The sequence below is a fragment of the Sesamum indicum genome, linkage group LG13, assembly GCF_000512975.1.
Source record: "Sesamum indicum cultivar Zhongzhi No. 13 linkage group LG13, S_indicum_v1.0, whole genome shotgun sequence".
Classification (NCBI taxonomy): Eukaryota; Viridiplantae; Streptophyta; class Magnoliopsida; order Lamiales; family Pedaliaceae; genus Sesamum; species Sesamum indicum.
The window spans coordinates 3,576,496-3,596,221 of record NC_026157.1 but is presented as its reverse complement, the minus strand read 5'-3'; the positions used below and the strand labels follow the sequence as shown (position 1 = coordinate 3,596,221).

The 19,726-nt window shown below is 33.3% G+C and overlaps 3 protein-coding genes across 3 annotated transcripts in view; 1 reads left to right on the top strand and 2 right to left on the bottom strand.

The window, feature by feature from the left end:
• Positions 5,981–6,825, top strand: LOC105176342 (cyclin-dependent protein kinase inhibitor SMR6-like). Its single transcript, XM_011099109.2, has one exon. It carries the CDS (start codon positions 6,359–6,361, stop codon positions 6,665–6,667), a length of 309 nt encoding a protein of 102 aa, XP_011097411.1. The 5' UTR covers positions 5,981–6,358; the 3' UTR covers positions 6,668–6,825.
• On the bottom strand, positions 13,946–15,756 carry LOC105176341 (F-box/LRR-repeat protein 4-like). Its single transcript, XM_011099108.2, has one exon. The coding sequence runs from the start codon at positions 15,622–15,624 to the stop codon at positions 14,221–14,223; it is 1,404 nt and encodes a 467-aa protein (XP_011097410.1). The 5' UTR covers positions 15,625–15,756; the 3' UTR covers positions 13,946–14,220.
• Positions 17,049–19,726, bottom strand: part of LOC105176340 (glycosylphosphatidylinositol anchor attachment 1 protein) — a 3,685-nt gene continuing 1,007 nt past the window's right edge. Inside the window, exons 4-6 of the mRNA XM_011099107.2 lie at positions 18,689–19,544; positions 18,322–18,446; positions 17,049–18,058 (exon numbers count right to left, since the gene is read on the bottom strand). Of these exons, the coding sequence (XP_011097409.1) occupies positions 17,194–18,058; positions 18,322–18,446; positions 18,689–19,544 (1,846 nt within the window). The 3' untranslated portion in view covers positions 17,049–17,193. The remainder of the gene's footprint in view (positions 18,059–18,321; positions 18,447–18,688; positions 19,545–19,726) is intronic.

The window sequence follows — 19,726 nt, the reverse complement described above, 5'->3', positions numbered from 1 at the left end:
ATACGTTGATAAAAAAACTACATAATTAATAATAGAATTTGGTATAGTTAAATTTACAGATATTGAGCTAGCTAGCTACAACCAAATAATCGATACGTACCACAAAATTGAAATAATTCTCATAGTCAATTTTTGTACGAACATAGTAATTAATGTTTCTTATTAAACAAAAAGGTTACATTAGGTTAAATTCATTCGACTAATTCAATAAGGAAATACCGATTTTTCGAAAATTATCCAATTTGTCCGCTGTATGTTTGTATATGGGCAAAATATTTTTTTAGTCTTATAAAATAAGGGCAGAATTTGTTTTGATACCACAACTATGATAAGTGTCCTTTTTAGTCTCATAAAACTTATAATCATGCATTTTTAGTCCAAAAAAATCATGTACATTGTTATTTTGGGACTAAAAAGATATTTGTGGGACTAAATAAACGTGATTTTGAATTTTATTAAATTAAAAGTGATACTTGTCATAATTATAGTACCAAAACAAATTCTACCTTTATTTTATAGGACTAAAGAAACAATTTACCGGTTTGCATATACATATGGATAATTTAAGATGGCCTGGAAAAATACACATTGTAGGAAGGAGACAAAAGGCATCATGAACAGCCAGTTCTGAAAATTGATGTATGTTTTGAAAGGACATATATATATGTATATGATATATATTCCTTTGCAAGTCCTAATGTGTCAGTGTTTCATAATTGAAATGTATGTACAAATCCAACTCAACCTACATCCATCCCTCAATCACTGTTTATACTACTTGTATTATTGAACCACCCCCACTACTCCCCCCCCCCCCCCCCCACAAGACATACAAGATTTTCCATGAATGTAATATATGGATGGGGGGCTTCATGTATCAGTATCTATCATTTTCACTTTACTGCTAGCTACCTCTTTATTTTTTTTGTTTCTCTTATTTCTCGCCGACATGTCCATCTACAACTTGCATGTATTCACTGTTCTTGTCATCAAAATGTATTGTTCCAGGACAAATGTCAATTTCTGTATATGTAGAGTGTCTTTTATTGGGGTGAAAACTGAAAAGTAAAAATATAAAAAAAGTGAAAGTAAAAATATATATAAAAGGGATTAATGTTTTAAAATTCAACCCGACTTTGATGGTCGGACCATCCGAACCGCCACCCAGCCCACAAAACGGGTCGGTTGAAACCAAAAAATGAGAAGCCAAACATTAAATCTTTAATTTTTGTTTTAAAATGTGTATTAATTTTTTGTTAAGTATCATAATTTTATGTTATTTTTGAAAAGGATAATAGATTATTTCTAAAAGATAAGTTAAATCGGGATAATTTCTGTTAATTTAAACTATTTTATGCTATTTCTAAATATGAAATCCTAATTTTTCTTCTCAATTCATTTTTGCTATTTATGTTAGATTATTTATGATAATTTAGTGTACCTAATTTTTTGTTAAATTTGAAAATATATAATATTATTTCTTGTATTTGATCTTTATAAGTTTGTTTCTAAATTTATTTTATTATATTGTATATCTTATTGAACTATTAATGTAAGAAAAAATAATTATTTTTTTTTAAAAAAAAAGATAAGTTGTTAAGTATATTAATGTTATTTATTATGTAACTAATGTTATTTTTAAAATATTAATAATTATTTATGGTATAAATATGATGTTACTGGTTCGAATATGATTGACCCAACGGTTGAACCAGTGACTCGTAACCCACTTAATTTTTCGGTTCGATGAACGGTCTAGGTTTCAAAACACTGCAAGAGATAATTTGATATTTGGTTAGAGAAAAGAGATGGAGGGAAAGTAAAACTCCATGTATATGAAACTCCTACGAATTCTAATTTTATTTCTATTCAAAATTAGGTGGAAAAGTGGAAGTATAAGGCCAAAAAGACAAAAAAAATATAATTTTTATTTTTATTTACTCTATTACCTATGTATATAATATATATATATATAATTTCCTTTAAAGTTGTTTTTGGTATCAATAAAAGTACTGACGTAAGACTCGAATTCGTTAGTTGAAAATATTATTAATAATTTTTATTTTATTTAAACTAAACTGTTTAAAATAAATGAACAATACTCATTTTGATTAATATTTTTATTAATAAAAAATATTTTTATCAATAAGATTTTTTAATTTTGATATACTAAAATCATATTAGTATAATACTAATTTATTTATTTTCTAATATAAATAATGAAGAGAATGGTTATTTAGTAAAATTATAAAAATTAGTTTTTTCTTCTCAATCTATTTTTCTCGTACCAAACTAGAAGAAGTATATTACTCCCTTCCCTTCCAATCATACCAAACAATTTGAAGGAAAACTATTATTATTTCTCCTTCCCTCCCCCTTTCACTTCCCCTTCCTCTCCCTCTTTCAATTTTTTTTCCTCTCATTAGAACCAAACAAACTCAACCACGTGATAAGCATACAATTCATAAAAAGTGATTAATTATATTATAAAATTAATTATAATATATAGTTCAGAAAAAATAACCTTAAAGTTGTATTTGACAAAATTTGTGCAGTTAAAAGAGAATATAAATGGTACGTAGCATCCAAGAGTCTGTGAGACAATTTTTAAGCTCTGAAAAAGGTTGTGTCGGTAAAGGGACGAAATGGTGATTGTGATAGCAAACTTTACATATATATATGTATATATATGTGCAAGTCGTGGGGAAGACTTTTAAGGTGCAGATTGGATACATTTACATTATTTAATTAATTCATCAAAGGCAAATATTAAAATTAATTATAATTTTAGTTCCATATTATATAAGGTGTTTAATTATGAAATTAGTTCTATACTTTTTATAATAGTCAATTTTAATTCAGTAAGTTGATGGTGGTATGGCAAAAGCATCCCATCATTAAATTCTTAATGATGGTTAAGCAGCTAGTTCAATATTAAAAAGCATGAGATTAATATTGCAAAATTCTTACAATATGGGATTAAAATTGTAATTTAACGATTATGACAACATTTAACTAGCTGGGCATGTCGTCATTCTGTCAAAAATTTAACAGCATAACGCTTGGCGGGAAAAGTATTATTTTAGTTCGCTAAGTATGCCTAATTTTAATTTTAGTTCGATAATTATGTTCATTTTTATTTAGGTTCAGTAACTTACGAAATTGCTTACTTTTAGTCCTCTAGCAGATTTTCGGACAATTTTACCTCTATGCAACTTTTGAAAGGCAGTTTTAGTCCATATGCACTCATAGGGGTAAAATTGTCCGAAAATCTGCTAGAGGACTAAAAGTAAGTAATTTCGTAAGTTACTGAACCTAAAAAAAATGAACATAGTTATCGGACTAAAATTAAAATTAGACATACTTAACGGACTAAAATAATACTTTTCCCAACACTTGTCACACCAATACTAAGTTATGGTATTAAAATTATCTATTATGAAAAGTGTGGAATTAATTTTGCAAGATACTCTATATTATGGGACTAAAATCCTTCTCAATAAGTTTTAGATAATTATATTGTGACAAAGTTAAAATTTTTACACTTAATACACATTGTAGTATTTTGAAATAAACAAGTTGTAAGTTTATGATTTTTTTTTTTTTATAAAATAAATCGATTATAATCACAAATCATGCCAATCACCAATAATAATTATAAAAACCAATATACTAATTATTAATATCAAACACCTATATCTAATCAGTAATTACTATTAAAGTAGAATGAATCTACATATTGGTGGTATTCGAACTCATCATTTTATAATAACGGGGCTTCGACTTCATCAATTAAGTTAGAACAAATTGTAATTTTAGTGTTGTATGTATTGAACTCCGCAATTCAGTCCTGTAACTTCATAACTTTGGCAATTTTTTAATCCTTTTGACCGAAAAATTGCATGTGATTTGCGCATGGCCCAATTAAATTATAATTTTAATCCTGTAAATCAATTCGTGAAGGACCAAAGGTGCCAAGTCTCCTAAGTTACATGACTAAAATTGTTCATGTCCCGTAAGTTACATGACTAAAGTTACAAATTCAATAGGGTCATTTGCAAGTAATATGCAATTTCCCGGCTAAATTTATTGAAAAATGACAAAAATTCCAAAAATTTTTAAGTTACATAACTAAATTTTGAAAGTACAATTTATTCAAAATCAAAATACCGTTCCCATAAATTACAAGACTAAAATTATATTTTCGCGGTTAAGTCAAGTCTGGTTGGAGGTGTGTGAGTACATAGGGGTCAATTTCTTGTTTATATAAATGGAAAGAAAAGGTATGTATAATATGTGGGGGATAAATATATACATGTACCTACCTATTCAAATCTTATCACAGATTTGTGCAATCATTGTTGCATGTTTTTAGTATAAATTAAATAAAATTAGGATTACAATCAAATCATGTGACCTGACCCAATAATCCATAACTATTATTATGTATATGATTATTCTCCAAGCTACTACCTTTACATAAATATTAAAAACTAAGAAAATAAATAAAATTGGTGACCGACCTATATATATATATATATATAGTAGTAGATGTATATATAAAAATATATATGATTCTGTACCCATAACCATGCACGCCCAAGATTAATTAATTGAAAATAAAGAGGATTTAGTTCCATAATTGGCTTTGGAAAAACCATTAATTATTTGTTAGTTCTTGGAATGTTAAAGCATACCTTTAATTGGGACACCTACAAAAATCTTTTTGAGGTTTGTTTAATCTTTTTCACGCTTTATTTAATTACATATGTACCATCACTAAAATTTTTGGGAAAATTAAGTAATTTTAATTTTGTTATATTTTTTTAAAAAAAATAGCCTAAATCACTTGAGATTTAACGGGACTTGTGTCGTGCAATCATTGTTTTCGTAAAATGGAATTCATGCTCGGAATTAAAAATGTATATCTATGGAGTTTCATGATGCAATATGGTGAGTTAAAAAATAATGAGATCAAAATTATAAAAGAATTAATTTGTGGGACTTAATTAAAATGCAATTTTTTATAAAATAAGATCATAAATAATAGGGTAAATGGCATGTGATTCCCCCCCAAATTTTATATGATGGGAGTCCATTTCTGCTTTATAATTTATATACATTCTGAATGAAATGGAGTTAGATTTTGATGAGAAAGTAAGTAGGGAATAATTGAGGTCCAATCAAGTGTTGTTCCCCTAATCATTAGGAACCCTCTTAATAATTATTCCTCTTCTATCCTCTATTTAAATTAATCAATTAAAATCCAATGCGGATACAAATTGTTTATTTTGGGGGAGGAATTAATGGGCTATGTATTCTAACTTCTTTGGGGGAGGAATTATATATATGGTTGAATTATTTGAGTCAGTGGGTTATGTATTCTAACTTCTTTGGGGTTTGCCCAAAAAAGTTTGTAGGGGAATAATTGTGTAATCATATATGATACAGAAACAATTGTTGTAAGAAAACCAACGATTCTCACCCTCTCTAACAATTCAACAAGAATGGTTATTATTACACAGCCCAACTTATAATATTCGGAAAAAAGGTTTCAACGGTTATCTATTGCAAGAAGGGAAACAGCAATTTTGGGGCAAGGGTAACTTCACGTGGTATGTGATAGGTTCGTGGGCGGATTAATAAATTTGGAAGCCCACTCGATATTGAGCTTATGTTTACGGTCCAATTAACAATAAGTTCAAGCTGTTGATCAGCCTATTGGGCCCAACACCAGCCCACTAAATCCTGGGCTTGTACACACTGTACGACGTCGCCAGCCCAGATCATAATCCGGAAATAACAAGCAGAAACAGGGGCAAGATCGGGAAAAAAAAATTATAACACACGGGCGGGAACGAGAGCCGTTGGATTGCCAGACCACCAAAAAGTGGCGCCAAAATCTTTCAGCTGCCCGAATATTTGGACGGGCAGGTCCCGAGAAAATGCGTTCCCAAATTTCCACAAATTCAATCATCGGTCAGACAGAGTAGAGTAGAGTAGAGTAGCGTCCCAGACAATCAATCAGCCCTTTAAACCTCCCAGACTTATATAATTAGGTCAAGCAATTTTTCCCCCAAATATAAAAATCCCTCTTTAAACCACAATTTTCTCCTCCTCCCCCTCCCCCCATTTTGCCGCCATCCCTTCTTCTTCTTCTTCTCATTCAAACTTCCCTTTGAAAACGAAAACCCCTCAATTTCCCTTTAATTTCTTGCAATCATTCACTTACAAGAAAGAGAAACCCTTTTTGGTTTATTCTTCAAATTTGAAAGAAAAGAAAGGGAAAAATACTCCTTTTTCTTCATTCCTGGTGGTCGGAAAAGTAGTCTTTGCGCCCTAGAATTGAGAAATTGACATGGGTTTTTCAAAGAAGCATCAAGTAGAAGTGGGGAAGGAATCAGAAGGGAAGAAATGGGTTATAGCCGGAATAGCGATAATGGCGCCGTTGAAACCCATATCCAGAGAGGACAGCGAAGATGAAGACGGCTCCACAACCCCGACTGCGCGTGAATCAAGGATACCTGAACCTGAAAAACTCAAGTGCCCGCCGGCGCCGAGGAAGCGCCGCCCTGCTTCGACGTGCCATTACAATGGAGTAAGAGAGTTCTTCAATCCTCCGGAGTTGGAATCGGTGTTTATATGTCATGCTGAGAGAGCCAAGTGATGAGATTGAGGTTCAAGTTTCAAGGGTTTAGGTAATTGAAGGCCCTTTTTGCTAGTCAGTTGTAGTTTTAGGGTTTTATGTATAAATACACTAGATTTTAGTATCAATCTTCTACTACTCTGTCCCTCTTATCTCAATCAAGATTAGTTTTTCAATGATTTTCTGCCTTTTCTGTTTTACTGCACTACTTATGACCCTAATTTTGCTTTACAACCACCACTAAAACCCTTAATAAACCCTACCTTCACCCCCATTTCTTTTTCCCCCCCCCTTTTTTTTTTTTTTTTTTTTTTTTTTTTGAATCTCGATCGACACCACATATTAAGAAATCATAAATTGCTTAGTATTTATAAATTATTCGTTAATATAATTTTAAAAATATTGATCGTATCAATTTTCTGACAGAAAATAACCCGTTTCTTAAATTTTCATGATACTCTAAACAGAGAACACGTGCGTACATAGAAATGCAAAACCAAGAACGCAAAAGTTGCAAGTAAAAGGAAAAATCCTTAATTTTTGTCCTAATTAATAATTATCATTGTTACTTGGAAGCCAAGTACCAAATTTTCGAAAATGGGGGGTCGCCATCATAGCTGAATTAAGTGTGTATTGGATTGGGAACCCCAACCCAAGTCAAGCCCCCCCTCGTAATATGCTACAGCTACAGTGGTGATAATAAAAAGGACAAAGCAGTTTGCATAATTGTGAGGCTCAGCCTCTGCTATATGAGAGAGAATCCTATGTGGGGTTTTATGACTTCAAGGCACTGCGTTTTCTCACAGTCAAATCTGATTGGCCCACATCATTCTTCCTCATTATCACCTTTGCTTATTATCTATCTCCTACTATATCTTACAAACTTTGTAATTTGCTTACTGCTTTTTTTCCTTTTTCTTTTTTAACTATTGTAATTAGTTACTGTCAGAGATCTGTACTGTCAAGGATAAGAATGAGGGCATCACCTTGCACACAATACTATTTTTTTTAATTTTTCATTATTATGTTCACTATTTTTTATGTACAGAGTATATTCATAATATTTGAATTTATTGGGAACCACACGTTCTAAGTATTTCTAAACACCTACTTGGATACTCATTGATTTAACACTCATATAGTAATTATCTTTTTGATACATGGCCCGTACGGATTCTATCACATAAAATCCTATAAATACTTGAAGGGTTTTTTTGACAGATATGTATTTATTACTGACAAATCGCACTACGTACAAAGATCGCATAAGTGTGACCTCTTATAACTTCAAATCCTACACTGACTTAAATTTTGGAAGATTTTAATTAAGAGTCATATCAGCTAACCTAACGAGTTGTTTGTGCAGTCCAAACATCACTAGCCCAATTCGACATCTAAGTTGTAAAAATAAAACACATATTCCAGCAAATTTATCCTCTCTTTAGTATGAAAATACAAAATATTAATGTAGGAATGTGTCTCCATGACTATTTTAAATCTAATAAACCAAACAAGCGCGTATGTGAAAAGATGAATAATTGAGTAGTGTAAGAGTGAAGTCAACACGTTTAAGGATAATTAAAGGGTCAAAGAATGCTTGTCCTAAACCCCACATGATGTGCATGGGTAGGACGAGGCGAGGGCAAGAACACATTTTGCATCATTCATCAAACAAATCAAAGTGGATTGTGTTGTGTAAAAAGTGTGTGGTGTAAGGGGAAGTTAAACTAAAGCCTCATCTTTACTTGAAATTGAAAGAGAGAGCTTTCTTGGGATCAAACAAAGCTACCTAATTTGCAATAGTAGCAAAAGGCTGACATCCCTCTTCATTACCTTTCTTACTACATTCCCCCCCAACACATGTTCATCTAAAACCTGTCCAATTCCCATTATGCCCCCCTAAACAATGAAATATTTGTCCAAACAGATCAAGATCAACCTATTTTTATTCGAATTCCGTATATATAACCCAATTTGAACCAAAATATAAGTTGTTTTTTGAAAAAAAATAAAAAATACTTGCAACATATATATAAAAGAGTCACATCATAATCGTGCAATAATCCTCTCTTTTCTATGATTATTGATCTGTCGAAACCCAAATTACAAGCATTTTCAATCTCAAAATACCTTTTCTCGACCATCAAAGGGTTTCTTATGTGGATAACCCTTGCAACCTTGGTTAGGTACTTGATTTTTGCATTGCAAACCGGTTAGTAGATTTGGTACTTTAATCTATGGAAGATGACTCGAAAATCAACGTATATAAGAAATTTTAAATTATTTACACGATTAATATATTATATTTTGTGTTGGTGTACCAAATTATAAAAAATGACCATTATACAATAAACAAAAAATATTTGTCATATTAATTGATTGTGTGGTCAAATTTAATTCGTATAAAAAAATTTCTTAAATACGCATACGTTAATCTAAACTTGTAAGGATTTCATCTTATAATGTACGAAAATTTTAAAAGTTACTCGATGCAGTGTCTTATACGATTCTACATTCAAAAATATAAAATAAATTAAAAAAATAAAAGACGCAGTGTCACGCCTTCTGGGGTGTCCGACATGTTTGTGATTTTTTTTATAATTTTAAAAAGTTTTGGACTATAATTCAATAAAAAAAAATAATAATTCAATTCTCTCTGTGACTCACTTTTCATATGATTAGTATCATCTTTTCCCCTTCTAAGCCTCTCTATGTTTTATCTTGATATTTTTTCATATTATATATTTTAATTTTATAATAAATTGAGAATATATATATATATATGTAATTATATCAGTGTCGTATCATATTCTAATTTTTAAAAATTCTTCACATTATAGTATTGATATTGTGTCCGTATCCATAAATCATAGGTTTCATCGGATTCCCTTAACAGATATTAAGGATAAGTAGCAATTTTCAGTGTTGTTTCCTTCAAAGGAGCAGCATCATCTGCTGCACAAAAAGTATCTCTTTTGTTTGGGTAAATAATTGTTATCAGTTATTGTTTTTTTCTCTATCTGGACAGCGAAAGGGTTAATGAATTGATTCAATAATAGGAAAGTATAAGTGTATAAAATATTGTTGACTACTGCTATAATTTAGTCTACACTTTCTAACCTTAATTAACTATTATTACTCACTTAATTAATTTTATTACTACATAGTTTTCAAGTCTCTGTTCATAAAAATCTGCTACCCAAAATTACACTATGTCCAAAAATCTTGATATTCCAAGTCCCACTATTGTTTTTTTTTTTTTTTTAATTTACACTTACACCTTCTCTAAAAATATGAAATTATACTTTTCTTTTAAAAAGTTCTTCGTTTACAATTGGTTTTTTTTCTTTATTTAATTAAATAAATATAATAAAATTTTCAATTTATACACACGAATCGAATGTGGGTGGATTGGATTGATAGTATATTTAAAACTAAAACTAATAACAAAGAGATTTACTTGATTAAAGCTCAACATGTTGGGGAACTATTCCCGCTTAGAAAAACACACAATTTTACTTTGGAATTGTACGAGATATTATTCAAGAAAGCTACATCTTTTTAGGTAAAACGATAACTATCAGTACAAATTACTACAGTTATACCAACCACCATTTGAACAAGGTGTACTTTCCCTTTTTTCCTTTTTTTTTAAAAAAAAAATAGATTCATGATCGTATTATGAATTCAATATACCGATAATTTGAAATTAATAAATATATCAAAATAAAACAACGAAGCAAGACACTACTATATATGTACATATATATTTACGGGACTCAAACTTACAATTTTTTTACCCTAAAATTTAAACCTTACTGTTCGAGTAAGACCTGTAAGATGGGTTCATAACATTAACCGAGTTTTGATGCTTACTTTGTTTTGCGCGTGGGGACAACCTCAAAGATTAAAGTGGGTAAGGACAAGGAGAAACTAAAAAATTAAAAAAAAAAAAAAAAAAAGGAAAATTGAGTTGGGAAGGAAGAGGTTTAATGCTGCTTATTTCAGAGAATGGAGCATTCAATTTTCCTACAATTCATCCTAAGTCATCGGATTGATTGTTGGGCGTTAAAATGTGGACGTGGTGGATACATATAGATATGTTCCTACTTCCTAGTATTAATTAGCATCTTGACTTTGAACTTATACACGCACAAGTTGAAGTTATTACACTATCATTTTTTGAGTTTTTTTTTTTAATTATACGTAAATTTTTCATAATTTGAGAAATTATGCAATAAAATTTGAAGATTTATTTTTGTTTAATAAATAGATTCATCCGTTATGACGATCTCTTCTCAATAATATGATTCTGATTTCTCTTATGATCATCTCTTCTTGATAGTGTTCGAAAAATTTTCAGTCCGACAAGAATTTAACATGTAATTTTAGTGAAATAAATGGGACAAATAATTGTTGTAAGATCAATTAACAGATTTTGATTCCGTTGTTTAGAGACGTATAGGAATATTATTTCTCTTTTTTTTATTATTATTAATGACGGTAAATAAATTACATATAATAACTCGCGTAAAGTGAGATAAAATATCCACACATTTAATGAGACTCGAACACATGATCTTGAATTTTTTCACAAAAATTTCAAAATGATGTGCTTTAAGGTTGAAAAAAGGCAACCATCATCAATTGGTCAAACTCGGTTGACATAATATTGGTTGAATTATTTTTTAAGTTAGGTCAATAAAATTGGCTCAAGATACTTTAGAATTAAATTAAAAATTGTAAAATAAATCAGATTTCTTTTTTGAATTTAACTATTTTTTTTTTTTTACTTGTAAAACTTTTGGATTAGACCACTCTCGTAATTAATAACCACTTAAAAAGAATTATTATTACTAAAGATGGAATGCTACTGCAGCAATAATATGAGTATTTGGGGGAATTATGGAGTGTCATCTCAAATAGGGTACACTTCTCCTAAATTTGGTATAATTACAAATATCTTCTAATTGTTTAAAAAATTATAAATATATCTCTAGAATCAACGACCATCTAATAAAATACCCTCTCGTACGTGACAGTCCATTGTACGGAATATTTGTTAGACGATCATTAATCTTAAAGGGTATTTGTTATTTTCCAAACAATAAAAAGATATTAAAGAGTTAAATTCACTTTGACCCCTTGCGATATGAAAAAAATATATATATATAAAAATTCTAATATAAAAAATCACATCTATATTATGAATAATGACCGACACTACCTCTGGTCAATTTAAGCCTATTTTTATAAAAAAAATAATAATAACTAAAACTCCCATTCTTGTCAACCTAAGTCTATTTAAATATATTTATAATATATCTATAATATATAAAATTAAAATTTCATATAAAAATATTTTTAATATCACATAGGATTCTTGAATTTTTTTTATTTATAATTATAATAAATTTCAAAAAATCCCACTGCAATTTATCCATTTTATAGGAAAGGGAAAAGGGATATGAATAAGAGTTATAAATTTGAGATGAATAGGGTTGATAGATAGTTAATGAATAGGAATCCGAGGCGTGGATGAGATGGTGGAATACATTGAATTGAAGGAGAGATGCCCCGTCCCAGGAATCCTATGGAACACCACATTCCACATTTTGATGGGCAAACGGGGGTTGATTTTTGAAGAATTGCAGTTTGATGGGCCCTTTATTCCGCGGCGCAGGCCCATTTGGCTTTGCCTGTCGGCCCTGTGTTTACTTAACAAACCCGTGTCTGCCCGAACTGCCCGGGACTTTTGGGCGGGAAAAAGGGGGGTTGAATTTTTAGAATTGGCGCGCAACGGGAATGTATGCAGCCCGCGGAAAGCGGTGATTCTCTATGATCAGTCTCTTTCCTCATTGTGCTATAGCGACCGTTGATTTTTCCAACAGTGTACTTGCCTGTAAACACCACCCATCCAATGATCTCTGCACTTGTCGTCTTCGATCACATCTCCAAGTAATATATTTTTTTATTTCTTATTTTTCTTGTAACAAAAGAATTAGATCATAATTTATGGAAATATGTTCAATTTTATCCTTGCAGTCCTAATAGTATATTAGAGATTCAACTTATTCTTTACTAAATTAAATATTACAATATCTGTAATAAAAGGAACAAGTTTAAACTCTACAAACTTAGTTTCCACGGTCTTTTTTAGAATGTCCAGACCTATTTTTCAACTCTTCTCCACACTCAAATTCGAGACGTATCTTTAATAAAAATAAAATATCATTTAAAAAGAATCTCAACCTCAAACATTTACGAATTATTCTCAATAACGTTTGAATTAAAATTGATAACCGAACCATTAAAAACTACCCCACTTAGGGTAATTATGAATTCAATATCATTGTTCATAGTTAACTAATTATCTTTTCTTTATTTTGGCAAAAAAAGTCATTTGTGATAACCCCTTAATCGGTTATGTTAAAAATAATATATTAAGGATAAATTATAATGGATCGCTTTGAAGTTTGTAATAATTTTAAATATTTTTTAATTATTTTAAAAAATTACAATTTTTTTTTTAAATCTAACAGACATTTAACATATATTCTATAATAGGCTATCACGAAATAGTATTTATTAGCCAACCGTTAATTCCATAAGAATGTTCATAATTTTTTAAAAATAATAAAAAAATATTTTTAATAATATCAAACCTTAAAAAATCCGTTATAATTTATGCTAATAATAATAATAATTGATGTGCAAATTGCATTTACGAAATCATGATGAGGGCCAAACCCCGGGAAAAATGTTGGGCCATAACGGGCCTCCTAAACTTTGGTCAAGATCCCAAGTTTGGGCCGTAGCAGAGCATACGCTGCTGCCTGCTGTATGACCCATAATTGGGCCTCTACGGCTTCGACAAGCCCAGATCATTTACCTTACAAATGGATCTACTTTTGCTTTAATTCAAAATTCCTCACCAACGCATTATTATTCCAGATTACATTTTCAGTTTCCCTTTTACAAAATTTTCAATTTTTACTTCCCTTTTTTCTAATGCTAAAAATAACTATTAAAAGTGTTTGAATGAAATAAAAATTAAAACTTACATACTGATATTTTATAAATAATATAACGAATATAAGTAATTCGTTAAAAGCAAATCTTTACATTTTATTTTTCATCTTACAAGCTGCTATTTTTTAAAAAAAGTTCACAAGTCGGGACGACATCTTACAAGTTATCAAATATGTTATCGAAGTGAGTTTAACTCACCCAATCGCCTCCTGAATCAATGATAAGTACATTATAATGAATACTGATCGAGATAAGCATCATCGGAACTGTTTAAAACATGTGCAGAGTAAATTTAATATACAACTTGAGTTTGTCCCTCATGTAATAATAGTCCACCGTATGATTACAACAAAGGTGCTTATGTTGATGAGGGCAAAATAAATATTCTTACCAATTTTACAGCACACAATCAACACGAGGAAGATAACTGCACAAGTAATAACGCCACAGAATATATACCCCTTTGGCTTTGTACAATAGCAACAAAGACCATGAGAAGATGCTCGTCAGCTGTATTAATTCTTTGATAGCCAAATCACCTATCAATAGACAACCTCAATGAATTTATCCGCTGTCCGTGTCCTAGCATCCACAGAAAGTTTGCTTTGCTCCACCTTAAGTCGTCTCAACCGCAGGGAGTTCAACACAAGAGCTTCAACTCCCTCAACTTCAATACCACAGCAATAAGTTATATCGACGCTCTCCAACTGCTTGCAGCTTCTAACCATCGAATCCACAGCTGCATTGGACAACCTTGCACAACCCCTCAACTTCAGTTCATCCAAACAATTACATGAAACCAGCATCGACACAAGCTCCTTATCAAGCAGCATGTCATTGTACGACAAGTCCAATTTCCTCAACCTCTTCAAATCCTGTCCTAGAGCAGCTAACAAACCGGATTCCCTCTCCACCATATCACAGTTGATCAAAGCAAGCTCCTCTAGCACATTACCTATGGCCCTGGCAAGAACCTTTAACCCCTCACCAGTAACAAAACAGCAACTTTGCAACCTTAAACTCACCAAGCCCCTGAAGTTCAAATTCTCAGCTAAGGCAATTAAATGGGAGTTATCAAGATCAAGAGGCAACCTCAAATCTAGCCTCCTTAAACTGCACTTGCACTGATTAATGAATTGGAGCAAACCCTCTCCGCTGCCACCATCATAAACCAACAACGAATCAAGAGAAACACAGTTCTCAGCCAATTTCAATAACACCCCATTGAAAATACTCCTACAAGTTCTCAGCTCCAGTTCTTTAAGACCACTTAAGAACTTGGAGAAACAAGAAAAGGATGAGTAATCTCCAAGGCTTTCGCAGCTCTTCAGCCGCAGTTTCTTTACATTCTTACAGTTTCTCCATAGGTAGCTAAGCCCACTATCCCCGGGCAAGATTCCACACAAGGAAAGGCTTTCCAAATTCAACTCCGAATCAAAGACAGAATCTCTCATTTCTTTGACTTCGGGATTATCAAATTCTGTTGAAGGGCTTACCAAGAAAAGCGATAGGCATTTTAAGGAATTAAACGACGGCAACCAATGGAAAGACAGAGGCCTTGAGATAGTGATAGCAATTGACGAGAGATGAAGACAAGAGATTGAGAGAGTGGAAAGAGAAAAGTACGAAACTGGGGAGGTCAAGTAGCGGAGTTTCCGGAGGTTGGGGCAAGAAGAGGCAACGGCGAGGAGGAGAGGATCGCCGAAGTCAGGGCAGTCGCCGGCGAGAGAAACTGAAGAGAGAAAGGGGTGGTGGGAAAGAAAGGCGGATAAAGAAGCGATGGTGGTGGGGTTGTGGGGAGGGGGGAAGCAGAGGGAAATAGAGGTGGTGGAGGAGCGGAGCAGGCGGCACCAGCGCTTGGAGACAAGGGAGACGGCGGAGGAGGAGGAAGGGGGAAGGCGGTAGAAGACTTCTTGGATAAGCTCATCGCAGAGAAGCTCATCCATTTCCCAAGAGTCTTTCCCTTTTCCTCTCCTTTCACATTTGCTTGCTTCTTTTATTTCTGTCTTTATGCTGATGATGATTGATTGATGATAATGATACGATGGTGACGAGGACAATTAACAAGTCTTTATCTACCTACCCCCATCCCCACCCCCACCCCCCACCCCCTTTTTTATTTCTTAAGGCGTTTTTTGTGATTCTGATTTTTAACCGGAATATTTAATCCTGAAGCCTAATTTAATTTGGTTATACTTCAATTTATTTTCATCAATTATTTTTAGACAAACAAAAATAATTATAAATAATAAATGATTATGTGATTATATTGAAATTTTCATTTCTTAAAAAAAAGACTGTTAATTAACATTCCATGTTAAGTGTAAAAATAAAATATATAACGAGAAAAATCCAATATTCTGGTTTCGTATCCAAGTACTATTTCCTTGATTTTATTCTTTCCTTAAACATGATGGTAGTGCAAATCTTTAATAATTCTTCTCCCAGTTGTCTACAATTTAAGAAACTCATCACTTTCACAGAACTCTACTCGATTAAAACAAGTTAAAGAACAAAGAGTACTACAAAAAACTCTGATTCTTACGTCAATGAAATGAGCAAGTCTTTGAGAGAGAGATTACTTCAAAGAGGAAACCACGCAGACAATGTCGTGATGTAGTTGTAAGACTTGAGCCGCCTATCAATCGTGCCGGCTTGGCGGCTTGCTTCAAGTGGATGGGCTTTATCCCTAATAACCTTAACTGAGATTTTGTAAGGGAAGGGAGATTGATTATAGCAAACATAGTATTTAAAGGTGGATATGTGCGCCTTGTGAAGAAAATAAAAAAATTGACCTGCCACTAACCTTAGATAAAACATCAAAACGACTTCCCACTTACCTACCTTTCCATAATCACAACTGTTTCTTCCTACATTGCTAAAGCAGAGTTCCCAGTGTCTATGCCTGTACCAAAATAAACAACCATTCCATTCTGCAGAAAACTACTGGCAGTTTCAAGAGAACATACTTTCAATGAGAGACATCTGGCAGGGCGACAAGCACTTGTCAGACGATCGTACCAGGTAACCATTAGCTTCCTTGAGTTGAAGGATAAAGGAACATATCACCTGTAAATAAGTGCAAACAAAAGGTGTGGAGAAATATCTACGTAGCTTACTTGAGAAATTCTACCTTCTGTACCTTGTCGAAAAAGAAGCTTTTGAGAGGTACCTATGCAGTTGTGTTCTGCTTCCAAGACTCAACCACAATCAGAATGTTTCATCACTTCCAAGTGACAATAGGCGTTGTTGCTTTTATTACTGCAACGTGATCAGGCTAAAGTATGGAGATACATGGATTACTAGGCCATTGGGTAAGGAAGCAAATGTCCGAATCCAGATTTTGATCTTGCTGAGTAAAGCATAAAACTCATATGAACATGCACCAAGTAATCAATTACCAAACAAGCTTCGGAGCTCATGCGTGTTAGAGCCGAAGCAAAATAGAATTTCTACTGTCCTCATATAGGAGTAACTGATACAACAAAGGAGGAGCCTAAAATGTTTGGAACACATTAACATTGATGTAGTAAAGTGTGAATACACAGAACCCAGCAGGGGAGATGAACCATACATATGTAGATGTAAGTTGCACTGTTCCATGCCCAAAGGGTCTCGGCCCAATTCCAGAAGTCACCAAATCTTACGTTACCAAAACCATCTGATGCACCTTTTAGCAAAAGAAAGGCAATCGGAGGAAACCCCACAAATACCAATAGCATATTACAGGCTCCACGGATTAATGCCCTCATGGTATTTACTTTAAGATCATGCCTCAAGGGCACAGCAGTCAAACACATAGGAACTAACAGGAGTGCTCCAATTTCTGCTGTTGCAAAATTTATTACAGACATGAGACAAAGTCCTATGAAAGCAGCAGCAACAGTTACCGACTTAAGGAGGGCCCATTCTCTTCTTTGTGGTTGACTCGTGCTAAAAAATGAAAAAGAACCGGATAGTACATACGTGAAGAAGAGGCTTAGCATGGAAAGAGGGATCCAAATTAAGAGGTTAGTTGATGGTGAGGAATTAGGAATTTGGTAGAGAAAATTAGGAAGTAATGTCACAACTGCACCCCATAAGTGGACAACTAGAACAGTTTTTGCAGCATAAAGCCATTTCCATGATGTAAAAGTTGGGATTGATTCCCCATGAGGAGCAGGTTTAAGTGGAACTTTGTCTTTCCCCAATTTTGTTTTACTAGCATCAGAAAACAAAGCAGCAGCAACCAATGGAAGGGGAGCAATGAGCAATGCGAAGGCAATCATGTATACTCCAACAGAGACAAACCTATTTGGCGACGTCAAGAGATACAAAAAAAAGGACTGGTGAAACTTCTCAAGGAGATTATTCACAGACCGTATGACTCCTTCAACCAACCTGTAAAATACCAGGAACTCATCTCAACTGGAGGAACACAAACAAATCAACACATACACATTCTCCAAGAAACAGACCTAGCAAAGAGCACAAAGACATCCTGGAAAAGCATTCAAGAGCAAAACAGTTGCAAACGAATAATGGCAGTTAATAAGAGATAACAGGAAAACGATGCACAAAACCTGATCATGCCAATGGTTCATGTGCATTGCTTGGTTTCAGAACTAGGGGCAAATATACAAGCGTAATTAACAGAGACTGACCTGCCAACACGCAAAAGGAACAGAACCCTCTCAGTTGAGTAAAACTTTGGTGAGATTTCCATAGTGATAGCATCAACTTGATAATCGCGGAAGGCACCATGTGGACCCGTCGGAACACCCAATGCCTGACATAATAAATCAGAAGCATTAATGATGACAACAAATATTTCGCAGAAAGTGAAAGCAAGCAGGTATCGCCCATTCATTCAAGCCTAAAAGGAGAATCAAAGACTTAAAATGTGGAAATCACCCTCAGTACCTGTATTCCACAACTATGAGGAAGGGAAACATAGACAAGGGGAAATACTCATGTAAATGATGTCTCAGCATGCCAGATAACAATCTTTCATGAAAATAAAAATTTTACCTGATTATATAGGGAACTGGCTAGAGTGACAGAGCCTTCAACATAATCTGCAACAGGAATACCAAACCTCCCTTGTGGATTTAAGCTTGTAGCCACCTTTCCAAGCAACTCAATCAGTTCCCCAAGACTGTTCAGCCACCAAGAATCAAGCAATGACCAAATCTTCTCCACCCTCACTTGCAAACCCTGCCCATGCACAGCCAAATAATTGACAACGTTTATGAGGTCAAGGTTAGGCATCTGCCCATTAGATGCTTCAGCATATATGTTGAGAACATCCTTCTCAAACTCTGTGCTAGTGTCAGCAACCTTAATGACAAGCGCAGCTGCCATGGTGCCAGCACGTCGAAAACCATCAGATATTGTGTCTTGCTTAACTTGACTTTTCTTACGTGATGCCGAAGTACTTACACCACACATTTCAGGGTACAGATTCAAGTCACCAAAAGAAAGTGTATTATAGTCTCTCAGCCATGCTGCAACTGCAGCATATTCCCCATGCTTTGAATCAGCAGCAAGCCATATAATATCTTTAGCAAGCCAAGTAACTCGAGAAAGCAAAGAGAAGACCGAGTATGCGGCTCCAAGAGATAAAGCCTGGCCTGTAGTGATCTTGACAGAATTATAAGGTGTGACCATCACAATGGCTTCCTTCCCATCACCACGAGGGGCTCTTATTATTCCAACAGTATTGATCCCATAAGATGAACAACTGTAGTTCTCTTGTATTACTCCTGCATCAGGACCCAAGAAGAAGTGCAGCGGATGAAACTTATTAGAAACTGGTTGGAACTTGTGATAGTTAACTTCACCACCCAACTCCACTATGTGTTTGGCTATCAACTCAGGGATCTCACTGCATGCACAAATTAGAAGGCAGAGTTTAAAGAAATTTGAGCAGAAGATGTAGCATGGAAAAAGGAAAAAGAAAAGACAAACAGAGGAAACCTATACATGTTTTACAACCTAAATTACACAGGATTGCCAAGAATTGTACAGACAAATGTTACGAGATAAGATATGGAGAATCTTAATAAA

Bases quoted from the DNA above. Each gene is read 5' to 3' on its own strand.
- LOC105176342 (XM_011099109.2), top strand. From the start codon at position 6,359: ATGGGTTTTTCAAAGAAGCATCAAGTAGAAGTGGGGAAGGAATCAGAA.
- LOC105176341 (XM_011099108.2), bottom strand. From the start codon at position 15,624: ATGGATGAGCTTCTCTGCGATGAGCTTATCCAAGAAGTCTTCTACCGC.